Raw genomic sequence first — 23,649 nt, 5'->3', positions numbered from 1 at the left:
CTTGGGAACAAGCAACACAAGAGAATTCCTTAGATTGAAGAATTTTTTGATTCTTCAAAGTGTGTCCATGTGAATTTTCAATAATTCTGCGCATCATATTATAACCGAAATGGCCCAACCGGTCATGCCAAATGATAAAATCATTAGAATCAGTAAACCTTTTATTTACAATGACATGTGATTCAACAGTACCAATATTTGTATGGTACAACCCAGAAGAAAGTGCAGATAATTTTTCGTGCACAATTTTCTTCTCCATATTTATTGTAGTAATATAAAGGTATTCAACCTTTCCTTCATTTGCAGTCTCAATATGATAGCCATTTTGGCGAATAACTTTGAAACTTAACAAGTTTCTTTGAGACTTACTACAATACAATGCATTATCAATTACCAATATCGTTCCTCCAGGTAGTAATAAGGCCGCTTTTCCAGAGCCCTCAATCAATTTTGTACTACCAGATATTGTATTGACACAGGCCTTTTTCATAACCAAATGAAAAAAATATTTCTTTTCTTTTAATATCGTATGAGTTGTGGCACTATCCAGAAGGCACATATCTCCATTATTCATCTTGAATTCAATTGAAGACTGAAAAATTTATTTATCTTCATAAAATAAAAATACATTATAAGAAATAAGTAATAAAAGCAATATGCACATAAGTTAATTTAAAAGATATGATATATTAACATGTAGTAACATAATAAAATTGTGAAGTATATGGTAATTTGTTTCAATGTTGCTTTTAGCAAAGCTTGAGTCAATATGTTAATGTGAATTAGGTGATTTAGTCACGTCAGTTATGCACTACTAGTCTTGTACTCATAATTTTATATAAATTAATAATTTACTAGTGAATTAATTTAATGAACTTAGAATTAAAAATATTTATGGTAAAATATACTTATTAACCTTAAATAAATATTATACATAAGTATTAAAAACAAATATAAAATAAATAAAATTATAAAATATTAATATAATATTATTCATCATGTATAGATAATTTGTTTATTGGCAAAAATAATACAATTATTATATAATATTAATGTCTAAAACATTAACAAGAATAAACGATTAGTATAATGATATTAAATAAAGCGAATATTATTTTTAGTAACAATATGATATTAAGATTAAATAATAGCACACCAATAGTAATTAATTACAACATTGTAATAAATAATATATAATTATTATAAAAATATGGCCCTAATTTTTTTTCTTCAAATACATAAACGTAAAAACACGATAATTCAAAGTACATAAAAATGACAACATATTGAAAAACATGACATTAAACATTAATTAAGATCCTTAAAAAAATCTTCAACCTCCAAATGAGTAATATCATTGAGGTCATTAAAATCATCATCCCTTAAAGTCAGATTTGCTTCAATATTATCATTATGCGAAGGTCCAGCCTCAATATTATTTTCAAACGCCAAGTGTGACTCTATCCGAGCATTAGAAGAAGAGGCACCACCTCTATTTGCCTTTCTTTTGAATGAATTTTGATAAAGTCTTACAAAATGCTCAGGCGTCCGACATTCATTTTTCCAGTGGCTTTTCATGCCACAACGATGACAGTTACTTCTTGAAGGGCCATTTTGAGAACTGATATTGTTCTCCCTTTTATGTTGACCACTACCACGACGATTATTATATCGTCCTCTGCCATTGCCACGCCCACGCACATTATTGTGGCCTTGATTTTTATTATGTCTTCTTTCAGACTGGCCATGTGCTTTTACCATATTTGCCTCCGGTAATGGAGCAGTTCTAGTGGGCCGGGCTTCATGATTTTTCATTAAAAGGGCATTATATTGTTCAACCACCAGAAGGCATGAGATCAATTCAGAATATTTATGAAAATCCTTTTCACGGTATTGCTGCTGTAATATCACATTAGAGGCATGAAAAGTTGTTAGTGTCTTTTCTAACATGTCCTCATCATTTATAGTTTCCCCACATAATTTTAATTGGGAAGTTATTCTAAATACAGCAGAATTATATTCAATTACAATTTTAAAGTCTTAAAAACGTAAGTGCATCCACTCATAACGAGCCCTTGGCAATACCGTTGCCCTGAGGTGGTCATACCTCCCTTTTAAGTCTTTCCACAATTCAAGTGGATCTTTCACTGTCAAGTATTCCATTTTCAGGCTTTCATCTAAATGATGACGAAGGAAAATCATAGCCTTTGCTTTATCCTGATTTGATGCTGTATTTCCTTCAATTATTGCATCACCAAGACCCTTGCGGTAAGGTGAATTTCAGCATCAAGTACCCATGACAAATAATTTTTGTCAGAAATATCAAGTGCCACAAATTCCAATTTTGACAAGTTTGACATGATGAAAATTAATTTGAAAGTAACAAAGACAACTTAAAAATTAAATTTCTTTAATAGATATACCTGATATAGAAGTTAATTTTCTGAAAAATTAGAGCTTCGTGCTGATAACGTGTTATAAAATATCTTAATTCAACAAAATAAAGCGGAGAAACTAAAGAGGAGAAAGGAGAACAGAAGAGGAAGAGAAGAAATTAACTTGCTGTGTATATGTTCGTGTGTTCTTATTGCCAAAATCTGGCAATATTTATAGTCATAAGAAGGAGAAAAATATAGTGGGTGGGACCTACACAAAAAGAAAGTTAATTGTAAGTGGACATCCAACTTTGTCCACTTGTTGTTTAACATAATCCGAGTTCATAACCGGAATGCAATTTAGATGTCCACAAATTCTGCATATATAAAATTATCTAATAATTTTGATCTAAAAATATGCATACTTATTTAAAAATATTATTTAATCTATTATAAATAATAGATCTCAAACTCGATAAATCAAACTATTTATGGTAAAATCGATATGATTTAAATTATAAATTTTCATATGAATAAAATTTAAATTCCTGATATTCTTATTGAAGGATAATTTGATAATCAATTTTCGTTGCTTACAATTTTGTAAATCTCAAATGATAGAAGAAGAAGAAGATCCAACTCTGTATAAATTTATTCATTGATTATTCTGTGGGATTTTGACTTAGCACCAAATGAGGCTTTGATGTGGAAACTCGACCTAAGGGGTCCTTAGTAGAAATCTCTAGTCTCATAAGTACGTGCTACCATAGGATTTATGTACCAATATGGTTTGCTAGTGGATCGACATAGCTTATGATTACCTCTTTTTACGGGATATAGTCAAGTAGATTCCCCTTTTTCGTTGTATGAGGAGACATTGAGATTTCATGTTATACCTCGCATGGCCTTATTGTCGGTTTTGGTTATATTCCACATATGTATGGTTCTTATGATGTTTACTTAATTATTCACACTCTTTACTTTTATATGATACTCTTACAATCTACTTATGCATTGATCCTTCTCATGTCTACTTATGATTTTACTATCTCTTTTATCATGCTATTTGAAATGGTCATTTGCACTACATGATTATTGTTGCATTGCTTGCCTACGTACTTAGTACATTCAAACGTACTAACACATACTTCTTACCTACATTATATCAAAATGTAGGGACGGGCGATCATCCTCCTCCTCACTTTTGTGGCTAGAGTTCGGAGTTCATTTGAAGACTTGTGGTGAATCCTCATGCTTTGAGGGTAAACCTAAGCATATCTTTACTTTTTCTTTCTAGTTGGAGTAATTATGAGACTATTTTCTTGTTTTACTTTTCTTTGAGGGTGATTTAGGGACATGTCTTAGCCCCCGCCTATCTTACTATGTTAGAGGCAATGTTAGACAAAGCTTGTATCGAGTCTATGGTGTCTAGCTCCCTTTTTATGACATATGCTTTAGACCTCTCCTTTGATCTTCTGCTTGCTAATGGTTTATCTTGTTACCTTATATATTCTTATGATATGCTAAGAGGGTTGGTTGGAGCCTTTCAGAGTTTCGATCATTGTGTTACGCTTAGGACCTAACTTGGATCGTGATACGGCCTCTAGCAAGTGCCATTCCTTGGGCACGACCCCTACGTCGACTACAACCTGTAGCTCGAGCCTTACCTCTTCCTCTGACTGGGGCCTCAACAACTGCCTCAGGGACTACATCCCTTCTACCATCCGAAATAGAAGCTTCGGTCCTCGACATCTGACAAAACAACTTGCGACACTCATCACTAGCGATAATAACCCCATATGATAAGAAAGAATGAAATAAATAATGTTTTCTAACAATATTCATAGCCTCTCGAAGATAAGTACAGACGTCTCCGTACCAATCCTCAAGACTTTATTTAGACTTGGTTTGTACATGTGAGACCTATGAATCTGGGGATCTGTTACCATTTTATCATGACCCAAAATTAGGTGTGATGGAAACTGTTTTATCCCACCAGGACAAGTCAGTCTAAACTAATCACATATAAAAAATTAAAGCAGAATACTTAAACAATCTTAAATAAGATAGAAATATCATAAAATGAAAGTCTTAGTCAACTACAAAACCCCCAAAGACTGGTTGTCACATGTACAAGCCGCTAAATACAGAACTTGAAATGAAATAAATATAAGTCTCAATGTCTTTGTCACTAGAATAGAACAAAGCATAGTAAAAGAGAAAACGGAGATCGCCGACATCGAATAGCTACCTCTTCAATCTCCTCAGTAAGCCACAGAGAATAAAGAAAGAGAATCTTAATCACGGTTCGAGCTCAGAACCTACACAAGTGTAGATAGCAAAGGGGTGAGTACCAAATAATACGGTATTCCGCAAGCAAACTAACAAAATTAGGTAAATCTAATATATACTAAAACTTCTTTCATCCATATCGAACCGCCTCAACTACAACCTGCACAGAAATCAACCCAACCTAACTACACAGTTCAGAAACAACATATAGATCATCGATAGCTCATCAACATCACCAAATAAATCATACAATTTCAAGTATCTCAATCACAGATAACACAAGGATAATCACACAATTCACGATGACAAATAAGATGTGATGCAATGTAAGTGCAATAATGATGTCACGTCAAGTGATACATGTCTGTTCTAACAATACACATCTTTTGTATAACAGATCGGAATCTATAAGGGCCATACAAGAACCGTGTATCTGTCGGAACCATTTTCCATCAGCGTCATATCTCAATCGCCGAAACTATTTCCCATGGGCATCATATCTTAATCGCCGGAACCATTTCCCATCAACATCTGTATCATCAAATATCAATCGCACGAATTATTTTTCATTGACATCAGTATCAATCGGATCTCATCATAATGTCTCACAATCAATGCAAATAAGTATGTTCACATAAATAATGAGCAAATGGTAGTGTCTACGGTCACAACGCAAATCATATCAATGATATTCACATCACACTATCAATAATATATTAACATCAACAATTATATCTTCCACATCATATAACTCATCAAGTTTCCATTTCTATTACCCCTTTTATATGACATTAAAATCAATTAGTGAGCAAGTAGTTCTAAGTCAATTCCCATGATCACCAATGAGCAAGTGATAATTTCATCAAGTTTACAATCATATTAAGGCTATCATAGCATTTCACCAAGTTCACATCAAACCCAAATCAAAAGGTTCACAATTCCAATAAAATTATAACACATATAGCCATTTTTATTACCTGATCTTTTATTAAGAGCAATTCATATGATTTTCACTCTAAACCTTGTTTTCATTACTCCCAACACACAAACGAAAGCAAGTTCAAGTAATTTATAAGATTTTTGGAGTTTTAGAAGTCTATTTGCCTTATACAATAATCGATTAATCAATCAACGTGAGCCTTTCCCTTCTGAATATACTTCGAATCATCACAATCTATGCAAATAATTATTCACAATCAAAAACCAAGTCCAACGACACCAAAAATATGAAATTCGGGAAAAGGGGTTAAAATGGCTCAAAATTTGATATTCAGAATCGAGGTTTAAATCTAGAAATTTTTGTATGAAAATGTTCCTCAGGTCATTAGAAATCTATTGGTGAAAACCGTTTCGAAACAAGAGTTCAAATCAGTTCATAATCAAAAGAAAATCAAATTTTCCATGTTCTTGAAAATAACCAATTTCACCATCTCAAAATCCCCAAATTTCATGTTAAAATCCAAAATTACTCAATGGATAATCAAGATTACAGATTAAAAACACTTGCCTACTAGTTTCCATACAAAAATCCTCTTTTAAATTGCCTATCCCGAGCAATCTTTTAAATTGCCTATCCCGAGCTTCCCAGTCCAAAAATTGTGAAAAGGTCTCAATTATCCGTCTTCAGTAAGAAACTACTGGTCGGGGGTAAATAACCCTTCGCGATCGCGGCTCACTTAACCTGCGATCGCAATGACCATCTAAAGGACCCTTCGCGAATGCGACGAGTACCTTGCGATCGTGATGAGGAGTGGATTCTTCCTTTGCGATCGTGATGGCTACCTTGCGAACGCAATAAAGGGAAGTTCAAGTGACAGATGAAAACAACTGTGTCTAAAATGCAAAACTCCGAATGGGCCCTCGAGATTTATTCGGAATCCAATGTACACAAACCAAACATGCTACCCTACTAAATTCAAAGTTTCGGACTCAATTGTTAGTCAAAATTCGAATTTGAGGCCTCCTTGATTCAAAATCCGATAAGTCACAATGAAACTAACTTTAGGCCTCAAAAACTCGAATCACACTTAGGACCTCTAAAAATTCTACCAAGGCCACTCTTAGGCCTAAAATTATCCTCCGAATCCAATAGAGTCGTCATAATTCAATTTCGAGCATCTGATTACCGAATGCAGGGGCGGATCTACATGGTCTCCAGAGGGTTCATCCGAACCCCCTTCGTTAAAAAAATACACTGTATATATAAAATAATTTTTTTAATTTATGTGTACATATTTAATATTGAACCCCCTGAACATAAGGTAAAGGACTAGCTTAGTGGCAAAGGGGGTTCAACATTTTACCTTATTTTGCCTTAGGTTGTGGGTTCGAATCTGAATAACCACACTTTTTTTTCTTCTGATTTTAGGTACATTTTTAGGCTAAGTTTTTGATGTTTTTAAAATTTAATGTAAATTAAAAAACAGCTTCTTAATATATTAATTTTTTTTAATTTTAAATCTTTAATTGAAAAATCACCAAATAAAAAACCCCCCTCTTTTTCTAACTTCTAGGGATTTCATTGTCTTATTTTCTCTCCAACTCTTCTCTTCTCCGATCTTCTTTCTGCTGCTCTCTTTGCTGGCTGCTGTCCATTTTCCATTGCCGCTCCACCACTGGCCGCTGGCCGCTGCCCGTTGCCGCTGGCCGCTGTCCGTTGTCCGTTGCTTGCTGCTGTAGCCTGTAGTCTGTAAGTTCTTAGTTCTTCTTCCTTTTTTTTGTTCTAAAAATTTTCAGAATTCATTATTGTACCCATTTATTGTAACATTAATATCATTTTTTAATTTATTTTAAGCAGATTTTTTCGATTTGATTTCTTCATCAGAAATTAGAAAATTCTCTCTTTGTGTGTGTATGTGTCTTTGTTTTGTGTACATTATAGAGTGATTTTGGAGATTCAAAGTCAGTTGATAAGTTCTCCATGTTTTATGTTAATTGTTTGTTTTCATCGTGCTTTCTTTGTACATTATAATGAAAGTTTAAAAATATAGTCATCAATTTAACTGGGATTTATAAAACGATTTTTCATTGTACAAGTATCATTGTCAAATTAGCAACTTGTTTTTTATTTTGTCTTTTTTACATGACTTTTCATATTTTACCTATAAGAGTGAGAGATCTTTCATTTTCATACTTTGAAAATATTTTTTAAAAAATTTAATTTGTAAGTAGTCCTTTAAGATATTTTCACAAATGTTATTCTTTGACTTATTCCATGATGCTTTTATAGGAGACTAGGAGTGTTTGGTTGTCTACTCACAAGATAACATATGTATTGCTATCTTATTAGTGGTGTTCATTTTTTCAATAATGTGAGTTGATTTAGAAATGTATTAATTTAAGAGATTTGATATTACCACGTTTCATCATTTATAATGATTTTTTTTGGTCATTCAATGGTAACTATTTGATTATATTAGATCAGTGTTTTCTTATATAACAAAATTGAGTCAATTATTTGATTATCTAAAATTTTACCCTTTTGAACTAATTGGTACTGATCTCAATTCTGATATCTAAGTTTTATTTTGCGGACGAAGGTAACCTTAGTGCGTTTGTCCTTTTTTGGCTTTGGTATAATGGTATTTATTGTCTTATTTATGTGCTCTTTACGATTCAGTCTCAAGCTTCAATGAAGAAGTATTTCACCAAAGTTTCGAAATCAAGTTTAGCCTCTCATAGTCATAGTCAATCTAACCAAGAAAAAAATGCTAATCATTCGGAAGTATCATTACATTCTTCTCAAGAATTTGATTTGGGTTCTTTAAAGTTTGATCCTGGTGAAAGAATCTCAATATTGAACTATCATCCAAATCATCGTGATGTTATTAGAAGAGCATACCTTTTGAATGGTCCTTGCCAACCTTGTCTAGCAGTGCATGAGTATCCTCAAACAAATATTTCTGGATCAATACGTCGTTTTAATCGTGAATGGTTTGATGATGTATATCATGATTGGTTGGAGTATAGTGTTAGTAAAGATGTAGTCTATTATTTATATTGTTATCTATTTAAAGACCATAACATTCATCAAGGAGGAGGTGAAGTATTTTCAAGTGTTGGGTTTAAGAGTTGGAATAAAAAGAGTAGTCTTGACAAACATATTGGTCTACCAAATAGCATACATAATCAATCAAAAAAGAAATGTCAAGATTTATTACGACAACGGCAGTCTATTCAATTTGCATTTGAGAAGCAATCTAATCAACTCAAGTATGGATATTGGATTCGCTTAAGTGCTTCGGTTGATGTAGTAAGACTTCTCATAACTCAGGGATTTGCATTTCGAGGTCATGATGAATCTAAATTATCACTTAGCAGGGGTAACTTTCTTGAAATTCTCTCATGGTATGCCAAAAAATGTGATAAAATCTGTGATTATGTACTAGAATGTGCTCCTCAAAATGATCAAATGATTTCTCCAATGATTCAAAAAGATATTGTGAGTGCGTGTAAAATAGAGGCCGTTAAAGCTATTCTTGAGGAATTAAATGGTGATTACTTTGCCTTGCTAGTTGATGAATCCTTTGATGTGTCACGCAAGGAGCAAACGGCTATTGTATTTCGGTATATTGATAAAAAGGGATTTGTGATGGAGCGACTTATTGACATTGTTCATGTTCAAGATACTAGTGCTTCATCTCTAAAGGAGGCAATTGTTAATTTACTTGCTCAACATTCTTTGAGTCCTTCAAGTGTGCGTGGACAATGTTATGATGGGGCAAGCAATATGCAAGGTGAGATCAATGGCCTTAAAATGTTGATTAGGCAAGAAAGTAGATCGGCTCATTCCATCCATTGTTTTGCTCATCAACTTCAACTAACTCTTGTTGGGGTCTCTAAAAAGTGTGTTGAAGTGGGAAAACTTGTAGTATTGGTCTCAAATATTTTAAATGTATTGGGATCTTCTTTTAAACGTATGGATGAATTACGTGATTCTCAAAAAGAAATAATTAAAGAGGCATTAGATATGGGTGAACTTACAACCGGTAGGGGCTTGAATCAACAACTTGGTCTTTCAAGAGCTTGTGACACTCGTTGGGGATCTCATTACAAATCCTTTAATAATTTTATTATTATGTTTGACTCTATTCTTGATGTTCTTGAATCACTTGCTCTTGATGCACGAAATTTGGATGAAAGAGCTAAGGCAATGGGACATCTCGAAGCTTGCCGAACATACGAGGTTGCGTTCATGTTGCATTTGATGAGAAATGTCTTAGCAATTACAAATGAGCTTAATAAATGCTTACAAAAAAAGGAGCAAGATATTGCAAATGCCATGCTACTTGTTGAAGTAGCAAAGAGAAGGTTGCAAGTTTTAAGGGATGATGAATGGGACTCTCTTATTGCTAAGGTATCTACGTTTTGTATCAAACATGATGTTTTGATACTTAACTTTGAGGAGCCATATGTTAGCTCTTTAAGATCACGACGAAAGCTTGCTAACTATACAATCTTACATCATTATCGTGTTGAAGTCTTTTGCAATATTATTGATTGGCAACTTCAAGAACTTAATGATCGTTTTGATGAAGTGACTACCGATTTGCTCCATGGAATTGCTTGCTTAAATCCAATTAACTCATTTTCAAGTTTTGACATCAAAAAAGTAATGAGAATGGCAAAATTATATTCGGATGACTTTGATGAATCTAATATGAGTGCTCTTGAGAATCAACTTGCAAGTTATGTTATTGATGTTCGTGATATTGATGAAAGGTTCTCCGGTCTAAATGGGCTTTGTGATCTTTCCAAAAGATTAGTTCAGACAAAGAAACATTCTACTTATCCTTTGGTATTCCGCTTAGTGAAACTTGCTCTACTTCTACCAGTTGCCACTGCCTCCGTTGAAAGAGCTTTTTCGGCAATGAAGTTTATCAAAAATGACTTGCGGAGCCAAATGAGTGATGATTTTTTTAGTGGTTGTTTGGTGCCTTATTTAGAAAAAGATGTATTTGATAGTATTTCTAATGATGCTATTATTAAGACATTTCAAGATATGAAACCTCGTAGAATACAATTGTAATAGTGTATGTAGTTGAATTTCAATGGTAAAACAATGTTTTGATATGCTTATTCGTGTGTTTGGTTTCTTAATCCCCCTTCAAGGTAGTGTAATTATTACTATGTTTTGTAATACATATCAAGATATAATAATTTCTATTGTTCAGGATGTTTTTGTATTGTTTTGAAGCCATTTTATGTCAATTTTTTTTTGTGGAGGAAGAGTGCTTTTACTTTGAGTTGGTGTTTATTTTAAGTCTTTTTAAATATAAAAGTTTACCATTTGCACTTTCAGGAGCTAAAGAGAATTCAAAAGAAACTGAAAAACTTGTAGAAGGGCCCCTGCTTCTTGCAAAACAGGTATATTTGATCCGACCCATTTATTTATGGATATGATTAGCGTGTTTAATTTTTTTTGAACCCTCTTCATAAAATTCCTGGCTCCGCCACTGACCGAATGCTGACCAAAGTTAACTCTAAAGCCAAAACTCAAAGATTTTGAACACCTCAAATTCACGATATAACCCCAAATCTTGTTCCTTCAACTCTTCCAAACCAAATTCAATATTTCGGAACTGATGAAATCGATAAAATTTTATTTCGAAACTCGAAACTCTAAATGACCCCAAATACCACTTTCAAGCAACTAAAGCTTCTAAAAATCAAAACTTTCCAAAAATCTTATCTTTTCAAGAATTTCTCCAACACCAACTTCGAATACTAATTAAACATGACTCGAAGCAACTACCGAGAAGGGTAAAATAGTCATTTTGCAAAAATTATTAAAAATGATCTTTAGGTCCTAAGAATCAGAAAATTGTTTCTGGGTTGCGAATTGTAAATATATTTCAATTACTTAACAAGCTTGATTCGACGTTTTCTAAGAATCAACTTAGTAAAATTACCTATTTCATATATTGGAAAAGAAATGATTCATCGGATTCAAAGTCCACTATATTTCATAGAACCGAAGAGTGTTTGTTTGTAGGATAGTCTATAGTGACTATCCAAATCACAACCCACAACACAATGCAGGCCCCAACAATGGTATAGATCCAAATAAAACTGGATCAAATAGTATCACTATTTGGAAAGATAAGCCCATGTTATAAACAACATGGGCCAAGAGCCTAAGGTTGAAGGTAAATGAGATTTGGGAAATTGGAAGTGTGTAGGATTGTGATGGGATGATTTGAGATTCCTCTATCCGTAATACGAGTGCTATCCCCCAAAAATGAATCCTACAATGTGTGGATCTAAATTTAATTGAATTTCAATGCAAATACAAAATAAATAGCAAGTTGAATATGTGATCTGGATTGTAGAAAACTTACTAAAGAAAAATGTTTAAGTTTAGATCCACACATTGTAAAATGTTGATCTGGATTGTCATTTATGTCACCATGTGAGACAAATATCAAAGAATCTCGGCGGCAATAACTGGAAAGTTGTAATCAAATCGAAATTGATATGATAAGATATGTAATTGAAAAAATTACTAGAATATTTAATGTAAGACTTTAGTTTACATAATATGAATCTAGTCCTTTTTATTTAAAACATTAACTTTTTAATTACAAATATGACAATTTATTAAAAATACATGTTGCACGTTTTTCTACCTATTTTATTGGGTTAGTAAGCTGATTTTATGGGACTCTTAATTTATTTTGTTTATTTTTTTGAAATCACAATCACAATTATATTTAGATACATTATTTTATTTAAAATTCCACTTTGTCTCTCTTATTATCCTTTTCAAGGAAGACCAATTATTGGTACACCCAATTGGGCAAGAAGGAGAAAGTGATTACTAATGTTGAGTATCCTCATGATAGCGATTTTGAAGATGAGATTGATTCCCCATATCATCGTCACAAGGAAAAGCATAAATTGCTGAAAGCTTAAAGGATACAGCACCAAAAAGCCATAGATGAGATTGGTGCAGCTGCAACATTGATATGGTGTGCTGTTGCAATTTCATATTTCTATTTAAACACATTTTAATAAAAATTGAATCATCAAACAATGGGTATTGCTTCAATCTTTAATCATTGAAATTCATTTGTTGTGTCGACTCCTAATTGAAAACCAATAGTCTTAATTAATTCATCATAATTTATAGTTGCATCATATATCACTCTTTCAATCTTGAAATTCACACAATTTTATAAATGGTACACACAAATAACACCATAATATTATATCAGAATTACTATTAATTTAATATGGTGTACATAATGTTTATAAATTAAAGGGAAAAGGCATAAATTTCCCTCGGAAGTTGTACTGAAAAGTCAATTATACACTTAAATTATCATGACGATTTATTACACATCTAAACTACTTAAAAGTGTGTTTTGTCTATGTGGAGTGTGACAAAATTTTATAAATGGTTACAAAATATTCCACCTAGACAAAAATTAAATAAATTCTTAGAATTAGTTAAAATTAAATATTAAAGTATTACTATCTCACCCTCAAAAAAAGTATAAAATAAAATATAAAAATATTTTTATTACCCCACTCCACCACTTTTTCTCACTATACTCCCCCCTCCCCCCCTCCAATTTTTTTTTTAAAAAATTCTTATTTCATCTTCCCTCTACCCCTTCAAATAATAGTTTAGATATTATTTTTATAATTTTTTTTAAAAAAAATTCTACCCCGCCATGATGGGGGAGGAAGCACCACAACTAAAGTTTGGTATGATAAAAATATGAAAATAAATTGAACACGAGAATTTTATGTGAAAACCCCTCTAAAAGATAGAGAAAAAAAAACCACGGGGTAGAAGGATCTCACTATTTTAATATGGAGTACACAACTCTCAAATAGAAGGAGAAAACAATAATTAACACTTCTCTCTTGTAAAAGGAACAACTACTAAAGAGGACACTCAAGACTACAATATTTATCTTGGTGTATAACTCTCTTTGTATTCTTAGTCTCTCTTTCTGGGATGATAGGATGATTTAAATGAGGGCATTAGGCCCTCTATTTATAGGAGAAACAAAACGCGTAAAATTTCTTTTACGCGCTTTGTATTTCAGAAAACGTGTTGCCAGCTTTTATTTCTGTCAAAAGTTGCCAACTTTTGGCAAGATTTTTGTCAAAAGTTGTTGCATACGTTTTTTTTCTTCTTCTTTTTACTGTTCTCTTTTGACTTCTTCCATTCTCCCACTTGAAGATTTAATTGAGAATCACTTAAGTCTTCACATCATCCTTTCTACCCAATTACTGTAATGTTATGTTTCTGCTAGGCCAATAAAAGATCGACACCATATCAACTTGTTACTGTTGATCGACTTTGTAAACATATCTGCTAGGTTATCATTAGTGTGAATTTTCTGAATATCCACACTGCCTTCTTCCACCTTCTCACGAACAAGTGATACTGAACTCGTATGTGCTTTGTTCTTGAATGAAATGCTGGATTCTTTGCAAGATGCAAAACACTCTGACTATCACAAAACAGAGCAACCTTCTCTTGTTTGTGCCCGAGCTCCTCCAGTAACATCTGCATCCATATTGCCTCTTTTCTAGCTTGTGTAGCTGCTACATATTCTGCTTCCGTCGTAGATGTAGCCACGATAGATTGCAGTTTTGAAACCCAGCTTACAGCTCCTCCAGCAAGAGTAAACACATAACCTGTGGTGGACTTGCTTTTATCAAGATCACCTGCATAATCTGAATCAACATAACCTTTAACAGTAAAGTCTGATCCTCCATAACACATTATAACATCTGAGGTACCCTTGATGTATCTCAGGATCCTCTTAACAATATTCCTATGCTCTCTACCAGGATTAGCCATGTATCGACTAACCACTTCCACTGCTTGTGCAATGTCAGGTCTTGTACATAACATGACGAACATTAAACTTTCCACTGCTGATGCATACGGTACTCGAGACATCTCTATCCTCTCTGCTTCATTGCTAGGACACATACTTGAGGATAACTTAAAATTAATAAGAACTGGGGTAGAAATTGACTTACAGTCTTGCATCTTGAAGCGTCACAAGATTTTCTTCAAGTAGTTCTTTTGAGAAAGCCAAATCTTCCTATCATTTCTGTCTCGGTGAATTTGCATCCCTAGAATCTTATTTGCTGGTCCCAAGTCCTTCATTTCAGACTCCCTAGCCAAATGTACCTTTAAATTTGTAAGACAATCTTTGTTGGGGCCTGCTACTAACATGTCGTCAACATACAACAGCAAAATAACAAAATCGTCATCACCAAATCTCTTGTAATAAACACAAGGATCTGAACTATGTCTGTTGTATCCAAGGCTTATAATAAAGGAATCAAATCTCTTATACCAACATCTTGGGGCCTGTTTGAGACCATATAGAGATTTGTTCAACCTGCAAACTAAGTTCTCTTTTCCCTGTTCTTCAAAACCTTCTAGTTGAAGCATATAAATTTCTTATTCGAGCTCTCCATGAAGAAATGCAGTTTTGACATCTAACTACTCCAAGTACAAGTCAAATATAGCACACATTGTCAGGACCACTCGAATTGTTGTGACTCGAACCACCGGAGAAAATATCTTGTTGAAGTCTATACTTACTTTCTGAGCAAATCCTTTCACCACTAATCTTGCACGATACTTCTCCACTTGATCATTATCATTGCATTTGATCTTGTAGACCCATTTGTTTCCAATGGCCTTCCTTCCTTGTGGTAATTGAACAAGATCCCATGTTTATTTTTGTGAAGAGCTTCAATTTCTTCTTGCATTGCTGCCACCCATAGAGATGATTCTTGGCCTTTCATAGCCTCGTGAAAAGTTGAAGGCTTTCCATCTTTTGTTAGTAGACACTATGCAATATTACTCTCCATAGAATAATCTGAGTGCCAAGATGGTTCTCTTCTCTCCCTAGTTGACCGTCGAATTTCTGGAGTTTCGATCTCAGCTTGCTCTTGTTCTTCGTGCTCTAGTGCTGCTTCAGAAAAAACTGGAACTTCTTCTATTTCTTCAACTTCAACTGTAGTAGTCTCTGGTTTTTCTTTTGAAGTGCTACCTTCTTTTGCTTGTATCTTGTTTTCAACAAATACAAGATCCCTGTTGATTACCACCTTGCGGGCTGTGGGATCCCATAAGCGATACCCCTTGACTCCATCAGCATACCCTAAGAAAATGCATTTTCTGGATTTCGGATCCAACTTTGATTTTTCTTGGGTGTTGTACATAACATAAGCAGGACTTCCGAATATATGTAAGCAAGAATAATCAGCTGGTTTTCCTGTCCACATCTCTATTGGCGTTTTTAGATCAATTGCGGTTGATGGTGACCGATTGATCACATAACAGGCGGGTTTTATTGCTTCTGCCCAGAATAGTTTTTCCAGCCCTGCAGTTGCCAACGTAGCTCTTGTTCGTTCTAACAAGGTTCTGTTCATCCGCTTTGCTACTCCATTTTGTTGTGGAGTATATGCCACCATGAACTATCGTTTAATACCTTCTTGTTTACAGAAGTTATTAAATTCATCACCAGTGTATTCTCCTCCATTATCTATCCTCAAATACTTGATCTTTTTCTCAGATTCAAGTTCCACCCGCGCTTTGAATTCTTTGAAAACTGGAAAAACATCTGTCTTTCTCTTGATTGGATACACCCAACTTCTCTTGGAGTAATTGTCGATGAATGACACGAAATATTTCGCTCCTCGTAGGGATTCCACCGGTGCTTGCCAGACATCAGAGTGGACAAAATCTAATATTTCCTTGCTTTTAGCAGAGGAACTGCTAAACTTTAGTCTATTTTGCTTACTGGTAACACAATGCTCACAAAAGGATAGTGAGACCTTTTTGAGCCCGGAAAGAAGCTTTTGCTCAGCAAGAATCTTCAAACCTCGTTTTGACATATGGTTAAGTTTGCGATGTCATATCATCGTTAATTCTTCAAATAAATTTGCTGACGCGGTTGATGCTTCTCCTTCTTGGTGTGTTTCACCTTTAAGCACATATAGGTTTGCAGCAAGTTTTTCCGCTTTCATCACTACAAGCGCTCCTTTGGATATTCTCATGACTCCACCATGAGTCTTATATGAACATCCATTACCATCTAATTGTCCTAAAGATAATAGATTCTTCTTCATTTTTTTTATATGTCGTACCTCCTGGATGGTGCGTACCGTGCCATTATACATCTTTATTTTGATGGATTCAATACCAATAACATCCAAAGCATGATCGTTTCCCATGAACACAGACCCTCCTGAGATAGGATTATATTGATGGAACCATTCTCTCCTGGAAGTCATGTGCCATGTTGCTCCTGTGTCTATGATCCAGACATCAGCGAAACATTTTCTACCTTCATTATTTGATATTTCCTCACTACATAAAATATCGCCATCATCCGAGGTACATGCAACATTCCCTTGAGCATTTGATGGCTCAGGGTATTCACTCTTCTTCTTGAACCGATAATTTTTCTTGAAGTGTCCTTTCTTGCCACAGTTGTAGCACTTGATATTCTTCTTACTTCTTGATTGAGATCTGCCATGATTGTGACTCCCACTGGAGCAATGTTCCATTGGTCTTCCTATCATCATCATCAAAGCTTCAGCTTGCTGCGAACTTGCTTGTCTGTCTTTCTTGTTTTTGCGCCGATTTTCTTCTTCCAAGACAGCGGCTGCAATTTCATTGAAAACTAGATTGTCTGTATTGTTCATCAGGTTGATGATGAGTTGATCATACGAGTCAGACAGACTTTGAAGTAGAAGCTCTACACGTTCATTCCCCTCTATTTTGCAACCTATTATTGTAAGTTGTGAAAACAGAGTATTTAAAGTATTGATGTGTTCAGTAACCGACATGGACTCTGCCATTCGAAGAGTATACAATTTTCTTTTTAAGAAGATTTTATTATGCAAAGACTTGGCCTCATACAATCCTGTAAGAGTATCCCATATTTCTTTCGCCGTCCGCTTTTCTGCCATACTAGACAACACTTGATCAGCTAGTGTCAAGTGTAGATCAACAACTGCATTGCTGTCTATGTCGTTCCACTTGCTGTCATCAACAAAGTCTGTGGGTCTGCCTTCAATTGCAGCTAAGCAATTGTCTTTTCTCAATATCGCTTTTATTTTTATTTTCCACAATGAGAAATTTGTCCCATTGAATTTTTCAACGTCAAACTTTGTTGTACTCGACATTGTTATTTGCTTCATACCCTTCTAGATCGTTTCTGAATGTTTTTGCGAACAATCGTGATAAACTGTACCATCACCGAAATTTATTATTCACGTGAATAGTACTATTCATCGAATTTTACTATTCATGAAAATTTACTATTTACGAATAGTACCTTCGTATAAAATAGACAAAATAACCGAGGGCTTTGATACCATTGATGGGGGGAGGAAGCACCACAACTAAAGTTTGATATAATAAAAATATGAAAATAAATTGAACACGAGAATTTTATGTGGAAACCCCTCTAAAAGATAGAGGAAAAAAAACCACGGGGTAGAAGGATCTCACTATTTTAATATGGAGTACACAACTCTCAAATATAAGGAGAAAACAACAATTAACACTTCTCTCTTGTAAAAGGAACAACTACTAAAGAGGACACTCAAGACTATAATATTTATCTTGGTGTATAACTCTTTTTGTATTCTTAGTCTCTCTTTCTGGGATGATAGGATGATTTAAATGAGGGCATTAGACCCTCTATTTATAGGAGAAACAAAATGCGTAAAATTTCTTTTACGCGCTTTGTATTTCAGAAAATGTGTTGCCAGCTTTTATTTCTGTCAAAAGGTTCCAACTTTTGGCAAGATTTTTGTCAAAAGTTGCTGCATACGCTTTTTTTCTTCTTCTTTTTACTGTTCCCTTTTGACTTCTTGCACGCCACACCTAATCTTCCGCTTCCAATTTTTTTCTCATTTTGTGTTAGATATATACACATGAGTGAGAAAAATGACTATTTTTAAAAAATAATTTTGTTTTTTAAAAAGTAATTTCTTTTTTTGGGGATAGAAATACTTTAGTTTTAACTTTTGGCTAATATTAATAGTTTATTTATTTATTGTCAATATAGAATATTTTAGCCATGTGGCAAAACAAATTCAAAAAATAGAGAGATTAGAGAGAGTATATTACACACATCACTGAGGTATGTTTCTCAAACTAAGAAGTGATAGTTTATGTATGAAACTCACACTCCCAATAGTTTAGGTATTGGGAGTGTGAGTTTGACAAACACACATCTATCTTTTATTCTACTCTCATCATGGTGTGTGTACTACACACTCTCTTTTTTATTTAAATTTTTTTGTCACATCACACTCTACATGGACAAAATATTTCAACTTGACAAAAATTAAAGAAATTACTAAAAGTTAAAATTAAACATTAAATATTATCTCTCTCCCCTCCAAAAAAAATTATAAAATAAAATATAAAATATTTTTCTTATCCCTCTCCACCACTTTCTCTCACCATAACCCCCCTCCCAACTTTTTTAGGAAAATAATTTTTACTAAATTTTTTTTTCTCATTTTTTGTTAGATATATACATATGATTTTAGGAAAATAATTTTTACTTGCCGAAAGACTTTTCTTAAAATATAATTTTTATTTATGTTATATTTGGTACGCAAGTAGAAAAAAATATTTTCCTAAAAATATATGTACATATCTTACTCATAACGAGAAAAATGTAAAAAATAAAAATAAATTAAAAGTGGAGGATTAGATGGGTGGGTATAATTTTATTTTATTTTAAAAAAAATAATAACATTTTTTAGCAAGGAATGGTAAAGTATGAATTTTTTTAAAAATATTTTATATAATAAATTTTAAAAAATAAAAGGACGGAAATTGCCTGGGGAAAAGGGAGGTGGTGGAGTGGGTGAGAAATATATTTTAAATTTTATTTTTAAAATATAATTTCTTTTTTAAAAAATAATTTCTTTTTTAGGGATAAAAATAATTCAGTTTTAACTTTTAATTAATATTAATAATTTATTTAATTTTTGTCAAGATGAAATATTTTATTCTTGTGGAATGACATGTGACAAGGTTTTTGCAAACAATAGAGAGAGTAGAGAGAGTGCATTACATACACCACTGCACACACCACTGAGGTGTATTTCTCAAACTAATAAATGATAGTTTAAGTATAAAACTCACACTTCCAATAGTTTAGGTATGAAACTCAAAAAAATGAGATAGTTTAAGTGTGTTTTTGACACTTATCTCAATATTTAATTTGATATACATGTAGTACTAATTAATTAACATTTACATTTGTTTCTTTTCCCGTTATATGATTATCTATTTTGGAGCTTCGTTAATCTAAATTTCCACGGCATAAAGTGAACTAAAGAAGAAATGCTTTTTATTAAGATTTTTTCTATTTTTTAGAATTCAAAATTGAGATCCCTATTAAAGGATAGAAGAATTTTATTTACGAAGTACCTTGGATTATTCTCTAAGTTCTAATAATTATTAATTTGGGTTGAAGCTTTGAGAAGGAAAAACTTTTTTTACAAGGACCATTTTACCCCTTAATGAGTCTATTTAGCGTGAATTTGACTTAGTTCAGTGAATTGCGGATATCTAATGATTTAGAGAAAAAAACTCCAAAGTTTTGTACATTGCCATAGTACATGCTTTTCTATATATGTTGGTTTATTGAATTTATATATGTTTACATTGCATAAACATAATTGATGTAGATAAACTACAAATTAAAATGACAGAATATTAAAAATACACAGATGAAATATAAATAATGACTAATTCTGTTGGCATATAATAATGACTAATTTTTTGAGCTTAACTCTTGGCTGACCCTTTCAGCCTGATTTGTAGTGTTACTTTGTTTTTGTGTGTCCTCCAATATCTCTTTTTCTACCTCCTCAATCTGCAAAAGTACCAAAAAAATAAAAATTACATTGACATTATAAAAATTAATTTATATATCAATGTTATTTAATTTGTGATTACAATCTAATTATTAGCTTAACCAGATTATCAATTAACGTTAATTATAGATCTTGAGTTTAAAGTACAAATGTTAATTGTTTCTCTTCATATTGACAATGAATGTTGAAGATCAACAACACATGAGTTGTGGTGGGATGGTAGGGAGTTCCGCTTTCAAAAATGAGCCTTACAATGCACAAATTCAAATTTGGTTGAGCCTCAATACAAGTATCGAACACTGGATGGGAAATTCAAAACAGATGAAAGATAACAAACATTAAAAAGAACTATAACAAAATTATTATGCTTCAATTTCAAACAAGTCTTAGCTACATGAATTTTCACTATCCTCAAGGTTTATTTCAAGTGGTAAAAGTTGAATTAAGGATTTGTGACTTAGGATACCAATTCGATCTTTGCACCATACGAATTAAGCTTGGTATTTGAGTGGAAAAAAAATAGTGGGGCGAATTCATTACCCTCAAATTTCAAAGATTGCGACTGATCCTAAGGATTAGCCTCAAATAAATTTCTTGATTATAAAAAAGTGATCTATCATTATGCATATCGATCCATTTAAATCCGTCTCAATGCAAAAATTCTAAAGAGAAAAAAAAGGATAAGGACTGAGGATCTAGAGAACAATGTATGGGTTCATGAAAATCAGTTATTTATATATATAAAGAAATTCATTAAATATTTAAATGTGAATTTAATTATTATAAAAATTCATAATATGAAGTACACCTCAATACTAACCTTGTGAATGAGATCTTGAGCTTGGTTGGCATATTTAACAGCCCCTTGAGCTAAATTTTCTATTGAATCAAGACTTTCTTTTAGCTTTGAATCCCCAGGAAGTTTCTTTTCAACCTCTTCAGCTATCTTTTCTACTTCCTCAGCCACCTCTTCCACTATCTCTGTCATAGTTTCCACTGTTTCTACTGCTTTATCCACATTACCTTTGGAAATAAAATCCAAAAAATAAAAATATCTTTTGTGAGTTTAAGTCATACGCATCACCAATTCAAAATAAAACTTTGAACCATCATATCTCTTTATCTGTTGTAGTTGGTGTGGCTGAGTCATGCATTTTACTAAGGGATTCAAACTATGAAATATACACATGAAGTCAAGAGAATTCAACGTAACATCTATTATATATATATAAAATTATTTTTAACCTTATATATACAGTGTTATTATCCATCAAAGGGGGTTCTTGTCTTATTTTTAAAATTATAAATTTCATATTAAAAAAAAGACTAAATTATTTATAAATATTTTTTGGTGACATGATAGTGTAAAATTTCTTTACTAGCGACGTATATAAGCTAATTCATCATATAAACATTATGATAATTGTATATAGGATTTCATCATACTTCAAAGAAGAGTTAATTTTACTTACTTTTGAGTAGTTGTAATGGGCTGACTTTGTTTTTGAATGCAGGTAGTAATATAGGTAGAAGAAATCCCAACAACCATTTTTTCCTGTATATAACAATTACTTCAAAACATGATATCTCAGAAAACTAATTAACTTAGTACATAAATTTTTGTAGTTTTTTTTTAATCTTTATGCAAATAACCGATCAGATTTATTATTTATTTTTTAAATCAGTATCATAGATAATGCACTGTGATACACATATTATACATGAATTATATACATAAATCATACATCCACCAGTTATTTTTTATTTTAGTAGATGGGCAAATGACTATTTAGCTTATTTTTGGCAAAAATAAAAAAGAATGAAAATAAGATATTATTACCATCCAAAAAATGGAGATTTTCCAGAAGGTGAAGCTTCTGATCCAGTACTGTTGGCTGAGTTGCACCTAACACTATAAGGAAAAATAATAATATGTATACATAATTAGTTAATAGTTTTCTTGGAAAATTTGTAAAACAAAAAAAAGGATTGAAGAAAATTAAAACTTACATGAATGTTCCAATTTTTGCATTGTAATTGAGGAAATTGAGAGGCTTATTGATCTTCTTTAAATGAACATATGATCTTCTTGAATATGAAGGGTTGGATTTTTGAGAAAGAATTTGATTGTAAAATGGATCTGCATAAGTAATTTTTTTGGACATTTGGGACTGATTCTAAATCTTAGTTCAAAATGAAATTATTTTCTTTTCTTGATGGGCTTATAGGTAGTAGTAGAAGAAGTATATGTATGGAGAACCTTGGTATTAATATAGTGGATTGCAATCATGTGTGATGAGTAATTTATAAATTAACTAGGCCATCTTTTCATCATCAATATTAAAATAATCAAGTCAGATGGAAGTTTTGTGCAAGAGGAAATTATAAAAATTTATATTCCTGGATGTAGTACAAAAATTCAAAATTAAAGTCTACAACTTGGACAATTATTTGTATATCATATTGTGTACTGTCATATCAAAATCAAATGTGAATTTAAAATTTAAAATTATTTATAGTAATCTTAAGTTAATACTATAACGAATAACTAATTCTATAATTAAATATTTTGTGAATTTCTCAAGATATATTTAAAACAAAAATAAAAACCATTAAATTCCCATAAATTCATAAGTGGATCTCTAAAACCACCCCTAATTTTATATCAAAGAGTTCACATAAATCCGTAGGTGAATCTCTAAATCTGTCCTGATTATATCTAAAGGAGTCGTTTGATGCGAAGGATATCGGAATTAAATTATAGTGGCACTTAAATTCCTGTTTGGTTGGCAACTCTAAGATAATTTATCCCGAAATTAATAAATAGTACCGAGATAAGTTATCCCTCCTCTTGGGTGGTATACTAATCCCGCTATAACTTATGCCGGGATAAAATAGGTAAATGACAAATATATCCCTTTAAATATTTTTTATACTTTACTTTTCACATTCATATATAATTACATTATTTTTAATACCATATATAACAACATTCACTCCTTATTTTTATGATAATTCTTCACATTTTTTCTAATTAAAAAATTACACTATATAATATAATTTTTATTTATAAATTTATTTGAAT

General features: G+C 32.4%; 2 protein-coding genes across 2 annotated transcripts; one reads left to right on the top strand and one right to left on the bottom strand.

The window, feature by feature from the left end:
• The first annotated feature begins 8,298 nt into the window (after positions 1 to 8,298).
• On the top strand, positions 8,299 to 10,695 carry LOC129873238 (uncharacterized). Its single transcript, XM_055948291.1, has one exon. The coding sequence runs from the start codon at positions 8,299 to 8,301 to the stop codon at positions 10,693 to 10,695; it is 2,397 nt and encodes a 798-aa protein (XP_055804266.1).
• A 9,607-nt stretch (positions 10,696 to 20,302) lies between these two features.
• Positions 20,303 to 22,896, bottom strand: LOC129877372 (uncharacterized). The gene is made up of 5 exons (XM_055952871.1): positions 22,575 to 22,896; positions 22,405 to 22,476; positions 22,037 to 22,119; positions 21,385 to 21,587; positions 20,303 to 20,563 (listed from the first exon to the last, which is right to left on the bottom strand). The coding sequence occupies exons 1-5, from the start codon at positions 22,727 to 22,729 to the stop codon at positions 20,462 to 20,464; spliced, it is 615 nt and encodes a 204-aa protein (XP_055808846.1). The 5' UTR covers positions 22,730 to 22,896; the 3' UTR covers positions 20,303 to 20,461.
• Between the last annotated feature and the right edge of the window lie 753 nt (positions 22,897 to 23,649).

The sequence above is a fragment of the Solanum dulcamara genome, chromosome 2, assembly GCF_947179165.1.
Source record: "Solanum dulcamara chromosome 2, daSolDulc1.2, whole genome shotgun sequence".
Lineage (NCBI taxonomy): Eukaryota > Viridiplantae > Streptophyta > Magnoliopsida > Solanales > Solanaceae > Solanum > Solanum dulcamara.
The sequence above is the reverse complement of the archived record's forward strand: the minus strand, read 5'-3'. Positions and strand labels throughout refer to the sequence as shown.

Bases quoted from the DNA above. Each gene is read 5' to 3' on its own strand.
- LOC129873238 (XM_055948291.1), top strand. From the start codon at position 8,299: ATGAAGAAGTATTTCACCAAAGTTTCGAAATCAAGTTTAGCCTCTCAT.
- LOC129877372 (XM_055952871.1), bottom strand. From the start codon at position 22,729: ATGTCCAAAAAAATTACTTATGCAGATCCATTTTACAATCAAATTCTT. The intron at 22,477-22,574 runs GTAAGTTTTAAT...TTTTCCTTATAG, and splicing joins GCAAAAATTGGAACATTCAT to TGTTAGGTGCAACTCAGCCA. The intron at 21,588-22,036 runs GTAAGTAAAATT...TTATTTCCAAAG, and splicing joins CCCATTACAACTACTCAAAA to GTAATGTGGATAAAGCAGTA.